The sequence below is a fragment of the Rhipicephalus microplus genome, chromosome 1 (assembly GCF_043290135.1).
Source record: "Rhipicephalus microplus isolate Deutch F79 chromosome 1, USDA_Rmic, whole genome shotgun sequence".
Lineage (NCBI taxonomy): Eukaryota > Metazoa > Arthropoda > Arachnida > Ixodida > Ixodidae > Rhipicephalus > Rhipicephalus microplus.
The window spans coordinates 292,426,748-292,454,117 of NC_134700.1; the positions used below are offsets into that span (position 1 = coordinate 292,426,748).

At 41.8% G+C, this 27,370-nt stretch overlaps 1 protein-coding gene across 1 annotated transcript in view; it reads right to left on the minus strand.

The window, feature by feature from the left end:
* Positions 1–27,370, minus strand: part of LOC142763534 (putative elongator complex protein 1) — a 39,548-nt gene that overhangs the window by 9,869 nt on the left and 2,309 nt on the right. Inside the window, exons 5-22 of the mRNA XM_075865144.1 lie at positions 25,180–25,265; positions 24,880–24,979; positions 24,500–24,590; positions 22,711–22,834; positions 22,539–22,635; positions 17,214–17,444; positions 15,036–15,212; positions 13,232–13,343; positions 11,592–11,753; positions 8,377–8,480; positions 7,645–7,739; positions 7,110–7,266; positions 5,746–5,929; positions 5,567–5,645; positions 3,947–4,026; positions 3,640–3,777; positions 2,613–2,698; positions 2,269–2,411 (exon numbers count right to left, since the gene is read on the minus strand). Of these exons, the coding sequence (XP_075721259.1) occupies positions 2,269–2,411; positions 2,613–2,698; positions 3,640–3,777; positions 3,947–4,026; positions 5,567–5,645; positions 5,746–5,929; positions 7,110–7,266; positions 7,645–7,739; positions 8,377–8,480; positions 11,592–11,753; positions 13,232–13,343; positions 15,036–15,212; positions 17,214–17,444; positions 22,539–22,635; positions 22,711–22,834; positions 24,500–24,590; positions 24,880–24,979; positions 25,180–25,265 (2,246 nt within the window). The remainder of the gene's footprint in view (positions 1–2,268; positions 2,412–2,612; positions 2,699–3,639; positions 3,778–3,946; positions 4,027–5,566; positions 5,646–5,745; positions 5,930–7,109; positions 7,267–7,644; positions 7,740–8,376; positions 8,481–11,591; positions 11,754–13,231; positions 13,344–15,035; positions 15,213–17,213; positions 17,445–22,538; positions 22,636–22,710; positions 22,835–24,499; positions 24,591–24,879; positions 24,980–25,179; positions 25,266–27,370) is intronic.

The window sequence follows — 27,370 nt, forward strand, 5'->3', positions numbered from 1 at the left end:
TCCTTAGAATCACTTTCTGGTATTGCTGAAGAAATTATAGTCAGCACACAGGACATTAGATGGCACAAGCCTGTTATTTGCCAGCTAAGAGATGCTGGTGCCCCGGTCTTAATGTAACCAGGTGCTACTGCCGTTGCGAAGCATGCAACCAAATATTTTACTGATTGATTGTCATCAGCAGAACACAATGTCAAAAGAGTGGCAATTCCTACCTGGTGACACATTTGCTGTGAGCATTATGTCACATGACAACTTGCAGTGATGGAAGCATAGCACGTGAAATACAATAGAATAGCACATACGACAGCATAGATTAGAATGTAGGATGGAATTATTCAGCAATACATGAACCTACAATTGCCAAGTATACCTAATATGGCTTGGCTAGGAACAAAGCTTGAATAAGGACACAATACGCATTAGTTTTCATTGATTTATATGTGGGGTTTAACGTCCCAAAACCACCATATGATTATGAGAGACGCCGTAGAGGAGGGCTCCGGAAATTTCAACCACCTGGGGTCTTCAACGTGCGCCCAAATCTGAGCACGTGGGCCTACAACCTTTCCGCCGCCATCGGAAATACAGCCGCCGCAGTCGAAATTCGATCCCGTGACCTGCCGGTCAGCAGGCGAGTACCTTAGCTACTAGACCACCGCGGCGGGGCCGCATTAGTTTTACTCAACACAATTGCAACATTTACCAGTAAAGCCCGTTTTAGATATATTCAACACTATGCCTGCTCAGCCGTTTCACAATGACAGAATGGGAGGATCATGTCCCTGTGCACAATTTAGCCTTCTCACAATTTTTGGACATAAAAATTGTGGTGTGCTGACACTCCCTGTAAAGTTGTTTGCGCCGCGTGGCGCACGTGTCTCGCACAGAAGCCGTAATTCGGAGGTGACAACTATTGAGCGATAGGTAGCGTTGTGTTTGCGAGCGGTGATCACCACTATCATCATCATGGTTGGTAGAGTGGTAGCGCCGATGGTGACCCCTGGCGGAAGGCAAGCCTTGATGGCGGGCAAGAGAGTTGAGCGAGTCTCTTTAGGCGTGGGGCGGTGGCGCGGACATGTTGCCTCCAGCGATGGGTCTGCCGTGGACAGCACCGAGGGCCGTCTGCGGTAGGCCCACGTGGTGAGACAGGCGTTAGTGACACTGCCTTGTTTGGAATATTGTTGAGTGTTTGGTTTCGTTTGTAATAAATGTGTGTCTGGTTTTGTTTGTACCGACCGTGTTTACTGTGTCAATTCTCTCCTAGAGCCTGGCACGCTCGTCAATTCGAGACCCCCCAGCGGGACATCCTGTAAGGTTTCCTTTCTTGCAGTGTGTGGATATGTCTCCACTTCTGCTCATGCATATTCTTCTAAATGTTATGCAACAGCTAGCCATAAAACGGACGGCTTACCGTATATACTGTTATTACTTCACGCTTTTGATTCTCTTCTTATCTAATTGCGAATGAAGGTGAGTTAACTATGCACACAAAATAATGCTAATGAGGAAACCAAAAGCTATTGCTGCCGCATCGTAGACAGATTTTTTGTCAAAACATTGACTTCAGTGACATTCTACGTTTAATTAAACTTCACTGAATTTCTTTATCGTACTTCAATGTTTAGCTATACCTTGCACACATTCAGTATTTCGTCAGACTAAATGAGCACTGTCATATTACATCATGCTGTGTGACCTAAAACATTTGCTTGTACAAGGCCTTTCTAGATTTTTAATTTCAACGTACCATTGCTATACTGCATTCCTGTGTTTGGCTAGGCATTAAGGATGACAGCACTGCTCAAGGCTCAATGTAACACCTATATTTAATGGTACCACATTATGTGGTTGTGTACTCTTATTTCAGGTGCTGCACAGTCAGTGTACTAGTTCCCAATAAATCCCAATGTCAACAAATTGTAAACGACTGAAATGCGTTCTTGCACTTCCGGGTGGGCCTGAATTTGCAACTGTTGACCTGACACAGAATTCAAAGCGCCCACTTAGAACTGCACCATGCCTAGAAGACGGCTGGAGGAGTGCTTGAATGTCACACCTTTGTACAATGACACGAAATAATAGTTTTGACCAGTGTCTTCCAAATTACACTGTAATTTATACTGCTGATACCTGGATAAACAACTTAACATGCTAGCAAGTACACACCAATATAACTGATACAGTGAGACAACACAATACAACGCGACAACATGCCAATACAACTGATAACACCAATATACTGCTTCTACGCACACACTGTGCTCTCACCTTCTGAGAATTTTCTGCAACCATGAGAACAATGTCGAAGTTGTACGTCCCAAGCGCAACATCAAACAAGTCTTTTCTATCCACAAGGTAGAAAAGGTACTTCAGTGCTGCATCACATGTTATGCCTGCTCTGTTCCCAGAATCTGCCAACGATAGAGTACCATTTCCCTCAGTACACACAAACATGACATGACAATAAAAAAGAAAAAGAGAAACACCAAATGTTGAAGTTTACAAAAATTGCAGGGCAATAAAATTACAAATTCTGAAAAGTGGGACACATAATTCTGCGTGAGATACGATGCAACAAGCATTACGGTAGTAGGTACAAATGCCAGTTTTACCTTTAAGGCTGTAGATCTTGGACAATGCTTCATCAAGCTCTGGGTCTGTCTTTTTAGCATGACATGTCAATATAGATAGGAAGTATCTAGGAGCAAACACAGGTTGTGTCACAGAAGCAATGAGAGCACATGAGTACCTTGTTACAATGATGCCATGGCATTGAATTGTTACAAGGAATACACTATTTCTTATAGTTCCAATAAACTTGATAATTAAGGATAAAAGTAAGTTAAGCATTTACCATAAAATGTCTGTCAGGCAAGTCAAGTATGAATGAACAATAATTTTGTAACTATGGGCAAGTTTTGAATTGAATGAGAACACTATGTTTCCGGCATGCCAGGACTCCTCAAACTAATGAAAAATTTTAATCTAACTTTCCTACAAAATACAGACCCGTTGTATACCACATGTTGCGAGAGTACGAAACTTCCCCGTAAAGTTGTTTGCGCTGCGTGGCAAACGTGTCTCGCCCAAATGCCGCATTTCGAATTACAACCACCGGGCGATAGATGGCGTTGTGTTCGCGTTGAGTACCCCTATCATCATCATGGTTGTTACAGTGGTAGCCCCGGCGGTGACCCCTGGTAGAAGGCAAGTTTTGGTGGCGGGCGAGAGTTCAGCGAGTTTCTTCTGCACATGGCGGTTGCCGAGGACGGTTGTCTCTAGCGTGGGTCCCCGGTGCTCGGCACCGCGGGCCGCGCGCCGAGGTCCCTCGTGGTAAGTCAAGCGTTGGCAACGCCGCCTTGTGTGTGTTATTGTGTTTGTCATGTTATTGTGTGTTTTTCGTGTGATTGTGTTTGTCATGAAATGTATGGTCATATTGTGTACGGATGTCCTAGATTGTTGATCACGATCGATGTATCGATTCGGCAGACGATATCGTCATTCAAAAGTAGTTAGATAAATGTGTCTTATTGTTTGGTTTGTACCGACCGTGTCTGCTGTGTCCGTTCACTCCAAGAGCGTGGGGCTGTTGTAACTGTTGCATTAGGTCAAAGAAAGAAGAACTTCCAGACGACTTGCCTGTCAAAATCCAATTGCTCAAGCACACTTCTCAGGCCATCACAGATCTCATCTCTCTTGTTCTTTTTGAACACAAAGGGAACACGCCTCCTGGCACGGTATGCTGATGCATACATTGTGGCTGAGACATCTTTATCCCTAGGTGATGAATGTCACGAAAACAGTGAGTTGCAATGCACTAGGCACCCTTTGCTCAAGTGAGTGCGCACACGTATTACACAACATGCACACAAGCAGCCCATGTGAAATATGCAAAAGGATTAAGGTCTGAAGCTAAAAAATGCACTTTTTGAATCTATTCACTTACATGAGTCCTGTTATGAACAGGTTGAGGTCTGTTGGCTCTTTCACTTGCTGAACAAACTCTGACAAGCTGCTGAGAAAAGCCTGAGGAGAAAAAAAAAAGGAACAGAGGAGCTCACAGAAAATACTGCTTGCCAGCCAGAGCATATGACGTAGCTAGGACCAAATTTGTAAAACATAGTAATAGGATAGCATATTTATACATAAACTAAATAGTATAATAATATAACTTAATATGAAATAAAATAGTAGTGTTAAACAAAAAGATAGAAACCATGAGGTAAGCACTGTGTACTCCAGTGACTATGCACTGCAATCATATTTCACTGTATTGTTTGAACATTTTTGCCCACTCAGAGCAAACCCCTTGCAGAGAAAATTGGAATCTTCCGTCAGAGAAAAGAGAAAGCATAATTTTATTAGTTCAATTGTCTCAACATTTTGCCCAATCACTTGTGCAATTATAGCAGTCAAATCACAGATAAACAGAGTCCCAACCTATCGCTGCTGGCTACATTTCCTGCAATTCTATATTTTTTTATACGTAGTACCAGTACATTGATAAAAATGTGTTCATGCTGGTAAATATAGCAAACCCACTGAACAGAATTGTCTATATCATCTAAAATGCACATGCTAAATCAAAGTCTTGCCTGCATGATAAACAAGACATATTTCTTGAGCTGTCCTTTATCCTACCTAATCATGGAGGCCCAAACTCATTTTGAGCGACACCAGACGTAACAGACATCAACTACCACAAGACGTTTGGCATCACAATGGCAGATGATGCAGCGTCAACACTCGCTGTTGCTATCACATCTTAGCCACCATTCATAATCAGTCATGCGACCCCCCTCAATCACCAAAGTGAATGCACCCTAAAAGAGCCATGATGGTTCTTGTGACTGAATATGCAACTAGTGCAAAGTTAGATTTCTCACACAGCAGGTGCTACGCGGTGTATTATGCTCATGTTTGGATGCAGATTTTGCCCGTTCTAGCCAGAACGAGTTTATAGTCCAACAATAAATGTTCTTTTCTCAATTAAAGACATGGAAGTGCTATCAATGCTATGACAACGAACTGCCTCCTATGGAAATAGTCAGCAATAATAACAATAACAGTCGAAAAAATTATAATAATTGACTTTTTCAGGTCACACACAATACAAATTAAGGAAAAGAGGTAAATAGAAAGCTGCCCCTTTTTAGTTCGGTTAAAACAACTCAATGAGAAAAAAAAAGGCATGGTGGAGATCAAAACACCTGCAATAAGTTAGAAAGAATGTGTTGTTGATTTCGAGTGCAGGCGGCGAATGGCACTGCAGTGAATCTTTCTAGTGAATCTGCACCACAGGCCTTGATAGGCATAAACGTAGAATTTTTGTTTGGTATCACAGCAGATGATGCACGTTTCTGACTTTTTCTGAATGAAATAAATGGGCACTCTGCTTGAGATGAAGTTACCTAAACAGAGCATATAGCAAACTGCAACCACTCGGTAAGATTTTGGCAGGTAAGCAAGTGGTTTAACAAGAAAGTTATTTTTTGCTAATTTAGCGAAACGACCTTTCCCTACCACAACTAAGCTTAAACCTTGAAAAAGGAAAGAGTGCACTCACTGAAGGGTCATGGTCACACAGAAGGTTCAAGTCAATACGGTTCACCTTCATCAAAACAAATGCATCCTTGTATTCTTGCCTGAAATAGAAAGATTACACAGAAAATTTGATGCGGAGGTGGGCCAAGGAAACAGGTGACAACTTCAAGCGGAGAACAGCAGTGCGCAGGATTAACCGACCTGTCAAGATGACTACAGACTGTGTCCAACACGAGAGGTCTTGGCGATATGGTCTCCAGGTTTCCTCGTGGAAGCTGGAGAACGACACGCCCGTCGGCTGGAACACTGGTCACCAGTAGTGAGCCACTCTCCAGCTCTCGTGGGGCATCGTTGAGAGACTCCATAGACCCACGCTTCAAAAGGTCTGCAAATTACATCCAGTAATTATCCCTGTAATGCCTTTATTGCTGAGCACTAAGAGAACCGTAGTACACCATAAAGTCATCTCTCAGCTGAATCAGCGATCTACACAGTAACTTGTACAATCCGTACTTTGTTAAACTGGACTTGAACATAAGCAGAAAAAATAAGACACTGATACTTATTTGTAGTAGCCGCTATATCCCTAAATGCAGACTACCATAAGTGACATATGCTTTACTAGTTAGTGTGTATAGGCTGCAATGTAAGCCTAGCAATTTTTTTGCAAGTATGAAATGAGCTGAACAAATTGAAAGATGCACTTGCTTCTTGCCATTACAAAATGGATACTTGTATAAACAGTGCCGATTAAGCAGCAGCTTACTACACACAATTAAACTATGGGTGTGCAATTGCCAGAAAGCACACTGAATCTGAGACATATAAAACTCTAGGAGATGGCATGGTATTCTTACAAAACTATTATTCGACATATAAAATACTATAGCGTCATCCAGAAACTTCATCTGATGTGGACAGTTTCCTGAGATAATGACAGGCAGAAATTCATTTATTGCTGTAATGCCATGCCAAACAAAAATAACTTCAGCCCTTTTTTTGCACATGAATGTTGCAAGTCACAAGCAATGTAAAATAATCATCAATATAACGATCAAAGCCCATGTCACCAGCTAAAACACGACAGCAATCTTTGTTCATATTGTTGATATGCCTATTGCACATTTTTGATCATTAAAAGGTAGAAATAATGTAACATAGAAGAAACCAGCCCATATATACTGTATATGTGCTATGCCACCATCATAAAACCTGTGCAAATCATGAATGAACATGTCTGGCTGAATGTTTGATAAGCTGTTTAAGTGGCTCATCGTCCTGCATTTACAATGAATTGACCAGCCATGAGCTGTCAAGTTTGAAGGTGGCTTTTTCACCTCTTCAAACCATTCATCCTCCTATCCATCACTAGTAACATATCCTTTAGGCTTTTCTTAAATGAGACACACACCCTCACAGATTCATAGATCTGAAAAGACAACACAGCCAATTGAGTTTTTGATCACATTGAATACTGCACTTTAATGCTACTTTTAAAAATATTTATTAGTAATATTACCAATTGTGTTATATATCACTAGAGACAGAGGAGCTTACACACATACTTGCTACATCAAAGTCCAACAGCAGACAGCGTAGGGTGTGACGATGTGTTGTGAGTAAAATGAATTTCCCATGGATCTTGAAGGATGTGCAATCGTCGCATATCTTCACCGTGTCGCAGAACAGCTCAAAACGGTCTGAGAGGGCTATCACTCTCGCCTGTTGAGAACATAATGTGGTATCACTGTTATCTTGCACCTCCAATTAGTAAACATGCAATAAATTACATCTAAAGAAATCGAATGCACTTGCTGCATTCAGATAATCCAGCGGTTTTGTTTAACACACTTCATCAAGAAATATACTATCAATGCTTATATTTCCAACACAATCAATTGATGTGTTGCCTAAAACTTGTGCTATTAAAAAGAGTTTTATTGTGATTAAGTTATAGTACAAAAAATTCAAATTGTCTCAAAAGACCCACAGAACAAGACACAGTACAATAATCTGTTCCCGCCACAAAGAGATCTAAAGAAAATTTTCGTAAATACATACTGTCGAAAATGTGACAACTTGTCAATGGCCCGAACGCACCTGTTTCAGGACTTCGCACACAGCAACAGTTGCGCAGGGTTTCGGAAGCTTAAGTGGAGATCCATCACCGCAGAGCCACCGAACCACAACTCCATCTATCACAGAAAAGGAGAGTGAAAGGTGATAATGTCAGCCCACGTGCAAGCCTAGCTAAAAGGTGATGAAACCCACATACACATAAAAGCACAAAAGCACGCTACCAAATTTAGTCATAGGGCCTTTCTAAGCCATTCTTTGGTAAGTCAGGAGCCTTTCTATTGAATATTATGTACAAAATAGCAGTTACCCGTAAGTTATGAAATGAGGCTAAAACCTACTGATACATCATGACAACGAGGTGAAATTGCTACGTTTTTGTTGATTATCTACATGAAAAGAACAGACAAAGCTTGTGCACAGAACTCTCACACACGTTCTAAAACTTTGACACCTTTCCATTTTTTGCCATACAGCAATAGAAAGTAATTTTCCCAGAATCTGAGCAAATTAACAGAAGAAGAAAGTTCATCATAAGGACAGTGTACAAATTAAGTGTGCCTATTTGAGGGGCAAGCCAGGTGATGTCAGTTAGCAGATGCTTCTCAGATAATTTTATTTGGTAGATGCAGAAAACAAAGTCAAGTGTGCATGTATGCATGCGGAAAATTCAGACAAACACATACATTTCATAAGCAGTTGAAAAATTCCATGTGATGCCTCAAAGGATGAATAATGTTCAATGTGTCACCTTACCTGGATTTGGAGAAGCACAACTACCATCCTGATACTGAATGCAGACGATCCCATTTGAACTTGTAGAGATGGTTAACACAGAGTCTTTCAGTGTACACAACAATCTAAGAAAGCATAATGGAGAACACAGTCTTATAACGTAGATATACTAGTAATACTATAGTATAACACTTTTGCAAGACAACAACAGCACCTTCAGATTCGGCATTATTGCTTTTCTTTTAATTACTTTATCTCTCTTTCACTATAAACTAATGCCCAAGTAAGCTTTTTCTGCATTTGTTAACAGGTAAGTAGTAAGAACCTCTTATACTGCTGCATGTTTTCCCAAAAGCCGTAAGAAATTATAACCAACAGTACAAAGTGTGAAAGAACAGCTCAGAGATCATAATATGTTCAAAGAATCTGTAGTGCCATTACAAACAATGCTAATGTCAAGATAAAAAATGTGTCGCACAAATGAGGCTATTATTAATTGAGTATAGAACAGATCATTTGCACGTACATCAAAGATAAATTAATGTCTCCATTGTTGGGAAATGAGCTTGTTCGACTGGCTTCATAAGTTACAAACACATACGCACGAATGAAAAAGAGAAGAGAACACACCGCATGGCTCTTCTTCATCTGCCTGTTGCGCTGTCAGCAAAGGTGAACCTATACAAACTAGTCCAATATTCCACCCTGCTACTCACCTTACCTTGCACAACATTCAAATTTGATGCTGCTTCGCCCTTGCAGCAATACCGTTGGAAGTTTCAATCTTATGCTTATTTTTCTATGTGAGCATATTATCTGATAATAAATATCACATGCAACGAAGGTATTTCTACATACATTGCAGAATTCTCAGAAGATGCCTAACTCTTTTGTTACTGTGTACAAATGGTTATTTTTCATATGTCTCAGGAAGATGGTTATTGCCAGTTTGAAGGTATCTCAGCACGCATTGCAGCACACCAAATTTGCACAATGAAATGCTCTTTCCAAAAAATATATGTTGTAGAGCAATAAAACTATTTTGGAACGATAAAGATGTGGAAAATGCAGTAATTTTTGGTTACCAGCTAGTAAGCAGTGCAATGAAGAACACTATATGCAAAATATTCAAAACAAGGAAAATTCAGGACCTACATTTAGAGGATAGCATAAAAAATAATAAATGCTGTACAAGAAGTTTCTATTCACATACACAAAGAAAATTGGAACTGAGGTGCTGCTTCATTGCTCGTGCCATGTGGTCAAGCATTACTTGTTTTTTCGCAAGACAAAAGAGAACTTATATACTTTTCACAGTAAATATTTGTTTTTTTTTGCAATAAGAGTCAGCAGGTGTTCCAATATAGATAGATGCCCATTATGTGAATAATCCCTTCATAAATCAGGTGCCCAATGAACTTGGCCATCTCAATTAGCGACAACTATTTCCACGGGCCACCTCACTCCACATAGGTTGGCGTTCCAATATGTGAATCCAAGCATATTAACAATTAGCATTAAATAGCTCGTTTCGCAGATATTCTGGTGTCTGTGTCAGTCTCGCTGATAGTGAGCAAAAATTATCATCTTATGCGTGACCGAAAAATTGACAATTATGAATATAAAATAAATAAATGATAAAGAAAACCTGGAGCTGAGTGGGGACCGAACGAGGGTTGTTTGTATTCAAGTGGGGATCGAATCCGAGTCGTTTGTGTGGCAAGCGAATTTTCTACCCCACGGCCACGCCTCTGCTTGTAAAAACAGTGAAAAGAACTTCCTCTGCTTGGAAATGCAGTGAAAGTAGTTTTCATGCTTCACAAACACACGTACCTTGTATACATGCTTCACAACGCAACATGAAATATTGCAGTAATAATGCATGGTACAAGCACCCATTACCAGCGGGCATCAGAATATGTGATTATCATAATAGCTCACTGGTTGAAACCAGGTGCCTCACTACAAAAGGCACGCACGCTACTGTGCCTATTCCTTTAAGTCCACGTATAGTGAGTACATAGCAAATATGAAAAGGTTTCCTGCACTAAGTGTTCGAAACACGCACTGGGAACAAAATGACGCTAACGCCTTCAACTCCTAAGGGCGAAGCTTTAGGGTCCTCTAATTTTTCTTTGCATTTTTGCACATGGTTTAAAAAAAAACTATGTTGCGGCACTTCTAAAACATTCCATGCTGCTTCGTAATTAGGGTCAAGATGTGCTCTAGTGGCCTTCTTATCGTGAGGATAAGCTCTGCAGCCGGCACCAGCACACCACGCCCCAGCGACGTGTGGACGTCCCACATAACCAGACAGAGCAGCTATAACATTGTACACAAAGGTCAGCAGCTATGCACTTGCTGCAGAGAAGACAACTCGAGGCCGTAAACAAAATAAACCCATGAACGGCTGCGAATGTCTCAGGCCAACGCAAAACATCGTCGCCACAACACTTGAAGCTGAGGTGCTGTCATCCTCGAACTCTAAGCTCATCCTCACTCAATGCAGGTGCAGTTGCAAGACAATTTTGAGCGGCACGTGTTTCTTGCAGCACAAGTGTGCACCCATGCATACATGAAGACGTCACCATAGGAGCGACTAGTGACACTAGATGCTGCCTTGTGTCTGATATAAGGTTACAAGCAAAACTAAAGCTGCTGGAAACTGGCTGAGGAGGCTGCCTTCACACTTTATACATGCGGCGGACCTTCAGAAATATTTTTTGTAGACTAAATATTCGCTGACTTCTCTATTGAACACAGCTCTCTATTAAATAGCTGGCATAAATTTCTGGCAGTTATTACTGCTCAACATTGTCAGATTGTGAAGCTGACACATCGATTTGTTATTTGACTTACAAACGCTCTTTTGATTACAGAACTTTTATGTTGCTGCAGCATAACTACGAGGGCACGCACTTCTGTCAAATTCGCCAGCCAAGTGCATTTTTCCAAACTACACGCACATTGGTTTGCACAAAGGTTTGTCAAAATAGTTTCCAAAATGGGCAGATTTAAATTGATTCTTAAAGTTGAGTGGCTGGACCAACTACTAGAATGCACTGGATGCACGAGAAACAAATTCAACATGCCAAAATCAATGATCCAAAGTGCTGATCACCATTGATCAATTTGTATAGGCATGGTAACGAAACAGTAAATAGCATTTGTGCTTTGTATAGTATACTAGCATCAAGGTTTAAGCTGCAGTTATTCTTCAAAGGCTAATCACTTACTTTGCGACGAGATGTGTTTCTTGTTCATGTCTGATGTCCACTCGCAGTAGGTGATGGGATTCCTCACTAGTACACACACACAGCAGATAATCTTTGGCGGGCCATATCCAGTGGTGCAGGCTCATAGCATGCTGAGGTATTTGAATTCCATCAGGTTTTATTCTGTAAAAATGCAACACGCCATTCAGTTTGTGCTCTGGTGCAATTGAAGAATGAAAGCGTTGCACTTGAGGCGTTTTTAAGATAACTTTATGTAATCTTGCGTCGTTGCGCCTTCCAATTTTCACCCGTAGGTAATTTGCAGTGGAGTAGTTGGTCAGTTTATTGGGGTAGATGATCAAAAGAATTATAATAGATGCGAAAACATTCAGCGGCTAAACATGAGGAAGAAATGAGACACACCAATAAAAGCGGGTTGACTGCTTCCATTAAGTGCAACTTAATACGAGAATAGGAAAAAATACAAATAGTGATATAATGTGAGAAACAGAATTATGTTAGAATTTCTTGCGTGCCTTAACCAGATAACTGCACTCTCCCCTTTTTACTTTGTGAAAAAGCGAACGATAGTCAGGCCAGAAATTATTTTGCCATAGAATTCGAATTATGATTCTGAAGACTAGTGAAGAAAATTAAAAGGAAATAAACTTGAGGAATGTAAATAAGGAGTGCTATGTACTAAAAAAACCTTAGGTTCAGCTGATCACATAAAGCTCAATGAGCAAGGAGTGGAGCCAGGCATGTCTTGTAATCACTTGAACAGATAATTGGCACCATCATTGGGTAATAAAATCAGTGTAAAAAGAATCAATATAGTTGAGGTTAAATTGAATTAGAGTGTACTAGAACAAGGGGAGTGCCCGGACCGAGCTCCGAAAAGTGAAGCCCAAAGAGGGTCAATCCGCTTGTGGCGCTGCGATCGGTAGTGTGTAATGTGCGATGGTTTTAAGAGCCGCGCGCAGTTCCCTTGAAGTGGTCGAGGGGTAGAATGCTAGCTTCCCATTCAAAAGACCCAGGTTTGAATCCCACTTGTGGACGATAATTTTTTTCATAAATATTATTTGCAAAGGTGTCTTGGTTGGCTTTTATTTTTTTAAATCTAGCTTCAGTTGCTACATAATGCTACAAAAAATCCCACGAAATATGTAATAAGAAAAAAAAAAACTTGACGGCGAGCGCATTTATTTTTAGCGCTACCACACGAGATTCAACGAAAACTTAAAAGCATGGCTTCCGAGATTTTAGCGGATAAGAGAGACTGTGTGCTGTCACTCGCCAGCGGTTGTCGCCCACTGGCCCGCTCAAAAAAAAAAAAAAAATAACAATTGAAAGTAAACGATCTTCGATCAGCAGGAAATTGCGAACGTTTGAATACTGGTAAAGCAGCGATGGTCTGTCCGAGTTTTCAGTGTTCCTTCTGACACAAAAAATAAAAGCTATTGGCATGTAACATTATTTACAGCGATCACGAGTTGTGTGGGAACAGGTACAGCTGACAGAGGAAACAAGATGCTCACCGAATTGGCTATTGTCCCAATTATATGGTTGATAATTACTGTTGCTCATCATAATAAGGGTTAAATATTTCAATTTGTAACACCTAATGGCGGCAATCAATGAGGGAGTAGGGTAGTACCAACCTGTAAGGCCCATAGCATTCAGGTATGCTTGATGTAATCCTGAAGCCATTTTCTCCACCCGCACCTTCAAGCTGCAGTGTGCAACTGCCGCTGGATGGCTTCACAAAATCTCCTGCAAAGTGAGATGACTGACTGCACAACTCTTTCGTATGATCCCTATCAAGTGCTCTGTGATAAGCTGTGTGCAAATGAATGAGGGGGGGGGGAGAGGGACTTTGTATCTTTTTTTTTGTTTTACTGTAAATCCCAAATACCTGCAGGTAAAGTGTTTTAATTTGTTCGGAGACTTATTAGTGCTGGTGAATAACTGGAAGCAAATGTGAATGACCAAAGTGGTAGCACCACCTGGTTGTGCAAAGCCTGGCCTGTCAAATGCAGCCATTACATCACGAACTTTGCTGTTGGTGTAAACTTGCAGCAGCAGCAAAATCACAAACATGTCAGGTATATACCTTTTTGTTATTTTTTGGGAGATGAACACTAGTCAAAAACAAGAAAACATGTGAATAATAGTAGTTAGATGATGTTTCACAAGATGTTGCTTCAAGCATCCAGTAACATGGTATCATGCAAACACCCTTGCATATACAGTCAAACCCCTCTATAAGAGACACTCATATAATACCTCTGTTACACGGGCACCCGTGAAGACCGTTTAACACCCTCGTCTTTACGACAACGAAGATGCGGTCGGTGTCACACGGCCACCCTTACGCAAACGAAGGTGAACGGAGCATTTCGCAAAAGATGTTCAACGATCTCCCTTCGCAGCGAAACGAGGTACTCTCGTCCTCAGCAGTCTAGAGGCCAGAGAAAAATTTCGAGCACTAAGTGGCCGCAGTAAAAGAATAATACATTTTAGCAATATTAAACATTCTTTTGTTGTAGTACTCATTCACAACGCGTGTTTGTTTAGAATATTTACGCCTGCCAGAGTTCACTTACTCTCAACACCGATGCCCTACACACCGTGCCTCGCGAGTCGGGCCGGCCGGCGCCTGCCGATCAACGTCATTACCAGCGCAATATTGCACCACTTCCTCACGTCGTCCGCTGTGTCACTCATGGCTGAAGAACCCAAAATGTGCGCTCACGAGGCAAGGAAGCATAAGAACTTTCGTACCGGGCATGTACACAGGCAGCAAAACAACTAAAAGCACAATGTGGCCAGCGTCACTAGCAGCATTGCTACATTTAGCAAATGCGTTTTTATTTGAAATTATTTTTAATGGTTTGTTAGTCGCATACCTACTTAATAGTGCTTTTTTGTAAAAACTGCATAACGAGGATTCACAAAAAAATCAATAGGGATCAAATTAGAATACTTTTCCGAAAATCAAACAGCGCCAGCTGAGCCCCCTCGCGGCAACTGTTACAACCTTGTCATTGCCGTGTGACACTGCCACAACTCCTTCTCCGTCGAACCTCCTAGGGGAGATTTCCGTTGATGGTGTTCAACAGAGTTTGGTGGTGGCCGTGTGACAGGGGTATAAGTGACAAATGGGTCAAATAGACGCCAGTGTGCCTACAGTAAAATATGGGTTGACAAGAAAATGCATGCGAGGTACCCTGCTTACAAGAGACTTCTCATATAAAAATCGAGAATTGCTGCCCGAAGCATGCCTCTTATGAAGTGATTTAAGTGTATACCAGAATAGCAGACATGTTAAAACTGAGTGGTGGCTAAAGTTTTTTTTTCTCAGTATGCATGCACTGCACATAGCAAAAGCTTAACTTGAGCAACGCTTAATTGGTAAAGTAAATGAACAGACTATAGAAAAATGGCAAAGATTAACATACACACCTGGGCTGCTGAGCACGAACAAGAGGCTATTTTCCTCTTGAAGTACAATGGCAAAATCATTCTCATGCTGTCCAATTCCAAATGCCACGTCATTGACAGACGCACCTGTCTTGACTTTGTAGCTACACATTGGTGGGGGTACAACAGCCTCCTTGAACAGTGTTGCCAGAACAGTATCTGCAGAAAACGCAAAAGGAGGCTAAGAAGACTATATCTTTACATATCGTGTACATTTGTTCATATTAGCAGTAGTGAAAGAAAGAAAACTGAACGAAATGAGGGTAACACAAACTTTTCCTCACACACTTGGTTCCACGCCAAACCAAAATGTGCTACTACTACGGCAATGGCCACTACACAATAATGCGAACTGTTGACGTGCCTAATTTATGCCTAATTGCACATGCCATTATTGCGTTACCATACAAGTGAGCATGAAAAAATTTGCTCGTCCACAAGGAAAACGGTTGATGTAAGGAATAGGTAATTTAAAAACTTTTCCTGCTTAATAGCTGGTCAAGAAAGCCTCAGTAGAGGACTGCACATTAACCTTTTCAGGGTCAATGACATGCAGCAATGATGGAAAGACATATGAACATATGACATCTACATTTACTGCTGCTAGGGCGGTGTGATGGCTAGCTTCAGTATTGCCCTTCGGTCAGTTCCGGCTTATTGCACTCGCACAATTGATGGCTGTCTGGTGCAGAATCTCTCATGTTGCTGCTCTCTCGTTTACTGCTCCATGAGGTGCGATTACGCCCATTTCTGTGCACGTGCTTATGGACGCAAACGATGTCACTGTGGTTGTATTTTCTGTTTCGAGGACTCTCGCTTCCATCTCGTTGGAAATAAGATGGAGGATTATTATGGGTTTCTGACTCGTATGTGCTTTCCGGACGTGCAATATGCCATACAGTTTTTTTTCAGTGGATTTGCGAGTGAAGCTTGCTTGCGCCGTGGAAGTAAACACCACTTTCTAAGCTGCATGTGAGTCTAGCAGCAATACCCCCAAATCATCGCTTGTCTGGCAAGTCAGAGTATGATTTGTTGGATATCAAACCTTTGTACGAGGAGCTGCTTATGAGTTTAGACCTTAATGTTGATGAGCAAGTGAGATCTCAAATGAATGCGCAGCAAGACGGCGCCGGCTTTCCTTTTTTTCATGCACTTATTATCGTGACAGCGATAAAGAGCTCGTTTCGCAGAAATTCCAGCATCGGCGTGGTTTGTTGTGTGCGAAAGATCATCATCTTGTGCGTGACAGAGACATCGAGAAATATGCAAATAAAATAAATAATAAAACATTGTGTGTGCGAGTGAGGATCACACCCAGATCGTTTGCATGGCATGCAGGCGTTCTACCACACAGCCACGCATCTGCTAGGAAATGCTGTGAAAATAACTTTCTCTGCTTAGAAATGCTGTGAAAGCAACTTTCATGCTTTACAAACACACGCGTCCAGTATACAAGCTTCACAATACAACATGTAATGTCGCGATATTACAAGCGTACATAACCAGCGGGCGTCAGAACATGTGATTATCATAATAACTTTGTGATTTAAAGCCGGCCACCTACTACAAAAGGCACACACAATACTGCTTCTATTCCTTCATGGCCACGTAGTGGGTTCCGTGGCAAGTTCTAAAATATTTTACGCATATGACTCCATGTGATTTAAAGCATGCTACCCATTACATAGAATGCAGCCATGTACAAAACTATCACGGACAGAAGCCACTTTCAGCTTCATGGATTACATTGTAGTAATCCACAATTTAAACTTTTCACGTAGCATAATTTTTTAACAGTCATATAGGCTTTTTTGAGTATCTTTCTTCCAATATTTTTATCACTTTAAAGTCCCCCTAAAGATATTGACAATCTTTTGTCTGATTTAGGGTCACGTGAAGAAATTAAATCAGCAAGACAAGAATTTACCCTGGCGGGTTGCATTTGACAAAAACATTCGACTCTCAAAGGATTAAGAGGAACTGCTTGGTTTTTATAGCTGTGCACCTAAGCAAGTTCATCACTCCTTTAGCATTTTGCCTTTTTTTTTATGGTTTACACGGATAACAAACTGTGGCCTTCTATTTGACGGAACATGCCATAGCTACTAAGCATTTGGGCAGTGTAATGTAATTTCAGTAGTCACATGGCTATCTCGTTACCTCCATCAATGACAGCCACGTTGGCAGTGCTCTCCTGTGTCCAGCAGTGGCTCTGGTGCACAGCCCACGACCACGCGTAATGCCAGTACTGCCCATCCACAGACAGCACGTGCAGAGTGAGCACGTTACCCTCGTCCCAGTGAAGGTCGGCAAGCCTGCCAAGTCCACCGGTGCTGAACTGTAGTGTCTGCTTCAGGTACCACTGGTAGTTCTTCATGCTATACAGCAGCACTATAGAAAAAGCAACATGTAAGGCCATAGTGGTCACCTAGCCTGCCCAAAATAGACCTTTTCACGAAAAAACTTATCTCCAATTTCTGGGACTCTGTTAGTCACAGCAACTACAATATGAACAATAACGTAATGCGTGTGTTGCATTAGCACAGCACAGCATCGACAACTATGAGCTGAAATTGAGCCCACTTAGATTTCTTTTAGATTTATTTACATTGAACGAAATGACGAAAGTTTGCACCAAGTTGCACAAAGCCCGGAACAGCAAAACTGGTTGATCCTCAGCTTGTTAAGCTGCTTAACAAGAATGACAATGCCTACGGTGATTGCCTCAAACATGCTTGGCCGAAGAAGCAGCAGCCAAGAGACGGCGATGGGTGGACCTGGAATATGCGCAAAGCTTGCCACTCGAATTATGCCGAGATTGTTGCCCCCCAAGCCAAAGTGTAAGAAACTGTGGCGATTGCTGTGGGAACGGCTTGGTGGCAGCTGCCCTTTGACGCGGTGGCAGCTTGGTTATTTTTAGCACAGACATAGCGCAGCAGGAGTGTTGCATAAACGGCTGTCTTACTGCTAGCTTTCACAATGCTGTTAAACAGTCACAGCTTGCTAAATGGTACCACAGCCTAATGGATCAATTCTCAGATTACCCATCAAATGTGCGGTCATGCGGTGCCAGTACTACTTGGCAGTGCTGACAAATAAAGAATCAGTGAAATTAATACAGTTTGAATTATTGGCATCCTGTGTAAGGCAAGGGCATTTTCTAGGGCTTGTTTCTCTATTCGACACAACCTTAACAAAAATCAGCAGATACGTAATGAGGCCAAGGAAGGTATAGGCAACAACATTCTTAAAAGAAATGTACCATTTGCCAGTGTCACCGTGTAGCCTTGCAACCTGTTAAAGCACAGACATACACTGCAATTTATACATAATGAGACTGAACAGTAAAATATTTCTGCAATGCCGACGTTCTGTGAGATTGTTCAGGTGGCCAGGCAGCCATTGCTGGCAACCATCTGACACATACCTGCCACACAAAGACATGCAACCCAGGAGGAACGGCTGGTGGAATCCTCAGCGGATATTACGAAAGCACTGTTCGTACACATACAAACTTCAAGGCCTTTCTGACGACTAGGCCTTGCTTTTCTTAGTGCACCCAGACTAGAATTCATTTTAAATAAATTTATTGTCTTTCTCCCTACTATAAAACACTTTAGTTGGAGACTGTATTGCAACAAAATATGCACACAAAAGCAAACAGACCCAAACGTCATCAAATCTTTAGGATTTGGCATTTTCTAGTACAGTAAACTCCCGCTAAGACAGACTCTATTAAGACGATTTCTTTCTTAAAATAAACGACATGGGTATGTTTGTTTGGTTTCCCATAAACTCAATACAAAAAAAATCTTAAGACAAACCACGTAACAGGACTCTTCTGTTAAGACGAACTCTTGCAACAACTGACAACGATGATTATTCTGCGCAGTTAACATTGTAGTCTTAGTGAGGCATTCTGGCAAATGAAAGAAAGCAAGAGGGAAAAAAAAACCTTTCTGGCGCAAAGAAGCAAAGCAAATAACAACATAGACGGAGAAAGCAAGATTAAGCGGCAAATTCAGAAGCTTCTCAACAACTCAATGAAAAAAAAATGTGAGGCCTGCGTAGGACACGCAGCACTGTCACAGCGAAAACTGGAAGAGCGGTCTTTCTAGAGCCCTTCTTATACATTTTTGGGGTAACTGCTACAAGCACTCTTGCAGGGTGCCCAATACACCATAAATGATATTTTTGTGCAGTAGTAAGGCATCCACTATGCCACTTTTCCTCATTATTTGGAGAAGTGTGGTACCCACCACAGAATTGCAAGCAATTTAGTGCAATTCCTTTTACGCTGTGTCTGACCAGGAATTGCGCCTAATGCCATTGTATAGGGTTGGAGCATTCGACGACCAACTCATTTTGCAATTCACATTGTGTGATGCTTGATTGTTCCTTTGCTGTTTTAAAATGCTTTATAACACACATTAACGCAATTCTTTTCTCGACATAAAGCCTGCATAGAGTCAGTTCGCAATGGCGTTTGAAACGCCGGCACAGCACAGTGGTAAAATACAGGGGTGGCTGGCAGGACCCGCGGGTCCGAATCCCAGTCTTCGCTCGGTGTTCTTTTTTACTTAGTTTTCTTGTTTATTTCGTGCAAAGTGGTTGCTACGAACATTGGCGGAGGTGGACCACTACAATGCAACGACCCTTGTGATCTGGTAACTTTTGCTGTAAAAAGAAAAACAAGAAACAAAAACACACACATGTTCCCTTAAAGCGAACCACCTAACAAGTCTAACTACAGGGCCCTTAGGTCATTGCATACTTTCATTCTCCCACGTCCCACAGTTCCTCAATAGGAGTACAATAGAGAACAGAAGAACACATGAGCTTGGCTAGAAACTCATCTTTCCCGTCTGGAACAAGTTCTCCAGTGCCTTACGGCAGCCGGGTTGCAACATAACTTCAAGAAATGTCGTTTTCGCGCCCGCAAACTCACAATTCTCGACCACGTCGTCTTGAAAGAAGGAATATCGCCGGACTTTGCCAAACTGTGTGCTGTTGCCGAGTACCCCAAGCCCACCACCCTAAAGGAGCTCCATAGCTTCGTAGGCTTGTGCTCGTATTTTCGGCGTTTCATCCACAATTTTAGTTCTATAATCGCCCCCCTAACTGAGCTTCTTTCCAGTAGCGCGGAACTCTCGGGCTGGAATTCCTATTGCGATGTCGCATTCACGACGCTGCGCCGGCTACTCACGTCTCCACCAGTTCTCCGCCACTTCGATCCCAATGCACCTACTGAAGTTCACAGGGATGCTAGCGGTGTCGGCCTCAGTGCCATTCTCGCTCAACACAAAGATGGCTGCGAGGGGTACGTTGTCGCCTATGCCAGCCGTACCCTAACGAAGGCAGAGTCCAACTATTCCGTCCCGGAAAAGGAGCGCTTGGCCATCATCTGGGCTATAGGAAAATTTCGCACTTACCTTTATGGACGCCAGTTTGATGTTGTCACAGATCACCATGCCTTATGCTGGCTAGCATCCATGAAAGACCCTACTGGCCGTCTCGCTCGTTGGGCTTTACGCCTTCAGGAATACGACATTCAAGTTGTTTATCGCTCAGGACGCAGACATTCAGACGCCGATGCCCTATCCCGTTCTCCGCTGCCTCCTGATCTTGCCTGCTTACCAACTGCCATCTGCGACTCTTCATCGCTGAGCATCACTGACATGCCAGCCGAGCAGCGCAAGGATCCCTAGATCAATTCTCTGCTCGAATTCTTCTCTCACATATCGGTAGAATCGACTTCACGGTCCCTCTCTCGTCAAGCAAGACACTTTGCTGTCCATGAAGGCTTATTGTATCGCCACAACTACGAGACGGATGGCCGTACGTAGCTCCTTGTCATCCCCCGTCATTTGCACTCGGACATGTGCGCTGCCTTTCACGATGACCCCCAGTGTGGCCATGCTGGAGTATTCAAGACTTACCCTCGCCTTCGTCTAAGATACTACTGGCGCGGCATGTATCGGCACGTTCGCCAGTACGTTCGGTCATGTGCCACGTGTCAACGCCGCAAGACGCCTTCTCACAGCACTACTGGCCCTTTGCAACCCTTAGCCTGTCCAGCGAGACCATTCGACCGCGTCGGAATTGATATTTATGGTCCTCTACCCAACACTCCTCGAGGAAAATGGTGGATTATCATCGCCGTCGATCATTTGACACGATAGGCTGAAACATCTGCGTTGCCTGCTACCACTGCGAAAGACGCTGTGTCCTTTCTTCTTCACCATCTGACTTTGCGGCACGGTGCACCTCGTGAATTACTGAGTTACCGTGGACGCGTGTTTTTCTCGAATGCCGTCGACGAGCTGCTCAAGGAATGTCGTAGTGTCCATTAGAAAACCTCGGCATACCACCCTCAAACCAATGGTATGACAGAACGCATTAATCGTACCCTTGGAGATATGCTTGCCATGTACGCGCCTGACGACCACACTAAAGGGACAGTGAAGTCCTGCGGAAAAGGTGGCTTAAGCTGCGTTCTGCACGGCTGAACGCTGAACACAGAGCCAAGAAATTTTTCGAACCACTATAGCCACTCCCCCACCCCCCCCCTTTTTTTTTCAAGATGGGGTTAGGTTTAGGGCACAACTTTTTGGCTCGCTTGCAAGGCACGTCCAAACTGGGAAAGTAACAGTGGCACGCGCCCAACGGTCTGGCGACCGCCCTAGTTATCTATCGCGAGGACGACGCAACCTCAAGACATAAAAATGTTTTATGTGCCGTTTTTATGGCAATCAACATGGTCGCCGGCACCGCCGGCGTTCGCAGCCCTTCCAGTTTGTGTGCGAAAAACGAAACACACGCTTCCAGCTTTAGTTCCCAAAATGCCACAGCCGCGTTTGTTCACAAAGAAATTCATGTTTCCAGCGATACGTTGTTGGCTATGGCAGCGTATCTTTGGATTTAAGCTGCGTCGTCTCATCAGTTGGTATTTGCTGGAGTCAGCAGACCTACGGGCGCGTGGCTTTGTTACTTTATTAAGTCGATCGCATCTTGCTGGTGTCCTTACCTAATAAATATACACAGTGGTTTAGGGTTAGGGTCTGCGCGCTTAGACTAATTGATGACGCAAACTGCGGGTGGCCCCCATTTCTGGCTCAAGTTAGCGCAACTAAGAAAATTTGGATGCAGCATGGACATTTTGGTGCAGCGTGGCCCAATTTTAGTGAAATTTATGGTTTTGGCAGAGCTCGGAGCAGAAATGGGGAATTGTATCAAATTGGCACAATTGGTGCAGCTGTTTCACCTCTGCACTTGGCATGTTAACATTTCTTTTTTGGGGGCACTTCTGATAAGCCGAGCTCCTGATAAGACGAACAAATGGCTGTGGTCCCTTCAAGTTCATCTTAACAGGGGTGTACTGTATTTGCTTGCCACGAAAATAATGAAAAAAATTATTCGTAAAGATAATTAAAACATGCAAAAAATGCTTACATTGTTTTTATTCTGTATAGAAAGTGCACTTACCCAGTTCTTTTGGAGGTGGTGACGATTGATCAGCTGGAAACATTGACCCAACCACCGCCAGTATGGTGGAGTCGGGACTCCAGGATACCTCCTTCAGCTGCAAGAAAACAAGGTGCAGGCTGAGGTCAATTTGTGCTCCACTAAGAAGAAAACAGAAGAAGCAGGAAAGTACCTGAAATTCATTCGATCTAAAGGGCAGCTGGAAACTTCCATGATTTAAACCATTCTTCTCAAAAAAGACAATCATGTGCTTGTTTGGTAGACGCTGACTTGAAGCAATCACACTGCCTGACGGTCTGAGAAAAAAAAAAAAAAAGCAGGCAATTTGAAAAAGAACCAAATATTGTCACTAGAAATGCCTTAACACTAAAAAAAGAAAAAAGCAGGCCATTTGGGAAACAACCAGAGATTTTCACTAGAGTTGCCTTAACTTTTATAATAAATTGTGAAGGTCAAAGGCAATTCGTACACAAGAAACCACCCACTTTGTGACCAAACCACACTATTCTGATCAAAATGCGTTAAATGATCTACCAGAAGAATGCCCCATGTACTAAATGTCCAAACATGGTAAAGGTACAAAGCATAAAAGGAAATATTGAAGTGATCAACATTGGCTGCAGATCGAAAAAAATAAAAGATGTTATGATATTGAACACTGAAATAATATGTGCCAGAAATATTATCTGATTGTGAGACATGGCACTGGGCGAGATGGGCGAATAATCCTGACCACTTAAGATTTTTTCAACAAGATGTTATCATTTTAAATTATGGTGAGTGTGGTTGAATAAGGGTAGGAAGCAAGCACCAAGACTGAAGGTAACATTTCAGTAAGGTGACTTATCTTTGTTGGGGCAATGATGAAGACAAGTTGCTTTGTCAAAGCATTGTCTGAAACCAGAATTTTCTTACCACAAGAGATGCACACGAGCCAAAGTTTTCAACAAATGCATATATTCGTTTAGGTGAAGTCTCTCTTATGTATTTTTAAATGACAGGGTTGTGCATAAACCTTAAATAAATTTTACAGCAGTCATCTTCCTTGAACAAATATTTAGAACATAAATCAAGCCTATGGCTTATTTTGTCTAAGTGGTTTACTTTAGATTGCAATGAAATTCCCTTAGTTCACGAATGTTCATTCATTTCCAATGAGCCCCCCTTTACTGCTCCTCTAGTGTATCCAACATAAAAACCAGAGATTAACCAAGCGAAGATCTTTATTATGAAGCAAAAAAAGAAAAACTAATGCCTATGCAAGGACTGAAGAAACCGAAAAGATATCAAGCAATGCATCTTATTATGATGCTAACTTCTAGTGATGCAAGTGAGCTTCTCATTATTGCTAATGGGAACAGCTTACACATTCATAGAAGTAGAGCACTGACAGTGACATATAGTATTGTTTGCAATACTCATATGTCAACAAGTTCAACAGAAGTTTATCTAGCTGGGTGGAAGATTCTTGAGACCGAATTGGCACCCGAAAAGTTTACGAAGTCTTGATGTGTCGGCACTGGTCCCTTTGTGAGGAGTTGATCGAAGCTGTGAAAAGATTTATCATCTTTTCCCTTCTCATCTTGCTGCTCATTCTCCCTCTTTATTCTGAAGCAAAATACATGGACCTACATTATGCAGGCAGCATCCCCAATGTTGTTGAAGTAGTTCTGAACAAACCACAACTTGAGGAGAAGCACTCTTATCAGGTTGACGTAGGTGATATACAACCGCTGACAAACAGACCATGATGGTCATGAAACTTCAGCACTACTCTAAACTCTGGCTACTGCTAGTTTAGCATCAATAAAGTAGCCATATATAGAGTAAAAGTTCAAGCAACTTCACCTCTGCATTTTTTTACTTGAGAGTGCAGCAAGTTTAGGAAAAGAAACTGTGGCAACCTCTAGGCAGCCAAGAATTAGAGAACATAAATTAACTGTAGTGCTTTAGACACTTACTTCCAACCAAGGGCTTGTTCCAGGCCGTGCATGTCTGCACCAGTGTACTGCAGCGTGCCATCTCGGCTCCATAACCTCAACTTACGATTTCCTGCAAGGTTATTCAGAAAGTTGGTGTTCCACCTCTGGTACTGATAGTGACATGTTGGAGCAGTCATGTAATATTCTTGCATCCAGCAATCATAAAATCGTACATAGCAAAACCTACACTTGATTAAAACCACACTTGTTGGCATGTTTTGTACAGACTTGGTTTTAAGTTGATGTAATTGAGTCATATGAGATAAGGAGACTCTGTTAAGTTTTGAAGAAAAGAAACATGAAGGTTATCTAAAACTTCAATTCAACAAAACGATTTCAGGAGGCTTCATATGACATACCTACAGCAGGATTAATGCTAGAAGTGACGAAGTACTGGCCATCACCACGCCATGAGACACGAGGACACTTGTCATCCCACCAGAAGGCAGGCTCAGGAGGCTGCACATTGCAAAATGTTGACAACACAATATACACTGCTTTTTCATTAGTCATCCTACTAAGCAGTGACAGGGCTAAAAATATAAAGAGGAATTTAGCAATAAATATGAGAGCAAGCAAAGTTGAAAGTCCTGCCTTAATTTTTAACAGCTGAGCTTCAGAAAGCGTGCACCCAGTGACACATGTTCTTGAGACACTACCTTATCCTCCACCTTGGCAGCCTGCTTTCCTTCAGACCCATGAAACTGGGTTTCTTTGGAGCCCCAGCCAGCAGTGATGGGAGCACCTGCAAAATATAGAGTTGTAAACGAGCGATTCTATATCGAGCTTTTCAAATAAACAATTGGTTCGATATCTGTGGAAGTACATAAAATAAATTGAAAAGTGCACACGAACATCACAGATGTTCCAGCTTGCTAGGCTTTCCTGGCTTTTTACACCTTCAAATGTTGGTCCTTTTTATTTAGCTCTCCTAATATCCCATGTAATCACTGTAAACAAACAGAGCAGGTAAACGAGAGAAGAAAGACAACAGGGCCGAGGGCCCTGTCTTGTTGTCTTCCTTCTTTTGTTTACCCGCACTGCTTTTTTACGATAAATCCACGCCAACAAGCTCAAGTTTTTACCCTTTTAGTCATATGTAATAATTTACTGTTAGTTTACTCAAAGGGTAAAACATTGGCAGAGATAGCAGGGTTAAGCATTGGGCTTAGACTACTCAGGTGATGCACTAACCATTTACGTATTCACTATATCCATATGCAAAATACGCAGGTGCACCACATCTTCTGGTATCCTTACAAGCTTTAGAGTGCCAAGTTGGGTGTATATTGCCATTGTGTTGGTATAAATTCACTGATAGAAAAAAGCACTTTTGAAAAAGCCATTTAAATTACATTAACGTGATGGCTGTTAACCTTGTACTGAATTTTTTTTCACTGTAAAAGAACACTTAAGAGAAACGACAAGGGGTGTGCAAATATTTGAATATTTCTTTAATGGTGTTTGCTAATTAATTCTTGCACCAAAGTTTTACTATATGAACTTCCCAAAGATAAATACAGTCAACGTACGATTGCCAGTGGCTTCTTGAAATTTTCAATATGCTTCACCCGAATCACTGCCGCATCACATTCACGTATTGCGGCAAAGCTGCCTTTCAAGCTCTGCTACTGTTGCCTGTGTATTAGGTCAAGAAAATGCTGGTTTACACGTGGGATATAATAAATGCTGCAAAGAAAACGGGCTCAATTAATGCTGTTTTGGACTTGGAATTTGGTCAGGCAGTCCAAAAACTCGGACAAGAAAAGTATTTAATCCCCAAAATTTCAGATTTTCTGATATATTGACGTTTATATTGATATATTGACGTTTATGAGGCAGATTTACAACTACGGACTCAAAAGGAGCACACCCTTGACCACCATGTCAGTTGGGCTTCCACAGACATTAAGAAGAGGCTGAGGAAATGACATACTTTCTTTTCACATGTAAAGTGTTGTTGACAACACTTTGGTTGAACCAAATCATGTACATCTATGCAATTTGGCCTCTGCATTACTTCATTCTTGTTAGGATAACTATAAAACACCACCTGGCAAGCACCTCACGAACCTAGCAAAACAAACACTCTCATGTTGCTATCTCATCAGCGTATGCCTAGGAATCCCCTCCAACTTTGCTTCTGCGATTTCACTTGGAAGTATTTGAAGTTGCTTTGCTTCTAAAATTTTGCTATTTGCACAGCTCATCAAAGGCACATTCTGTGAATAAAGCTTTTTATGACCACTGTTCGGAACCAGCAATTTTAAAGCAATTTTTCAAAGTAACCCATCGGCACTAGAATCAATGACCTGATAAACTATGATGCTTGAGAAATATAGCATTTATCTAGCATATACAGCATGTGATGACACAAAGTACACAAAATACAGTCAGTAATATTGCAACATTTCATTGTACTATCAATTATATGAACACTCCAGGAAGACTTTTCTTATTGTAAATAACACATCTACTAGGAATGCTTGTCTATATTGTTCACATAATTGCAAGTACAAGAAAGTGCAACAATCTTAATGAAAGAGCACCACTCCAGTATTTCGTTACACTTATATCATGAGGACACAACATAATGTGCCCAAAACATCATTCCATACCTTGACTTTTTTTTCAATTATAGAACTGTAATGCATTAATCAGCAACACATATTAATTAACAACTAAAAAGTATGAAACACTACTTAGATGTCATGCCCTGTGCCGATGAAAAAATACAGTGAGCTCAACAAACCAGGCTGGCAAGTTATGCATTACACTAGTACACATGCAATAAACATAGTCAAACATGAATAAAGCCAAATGATGCTGATGCGAGCAGTGTCATTTGGC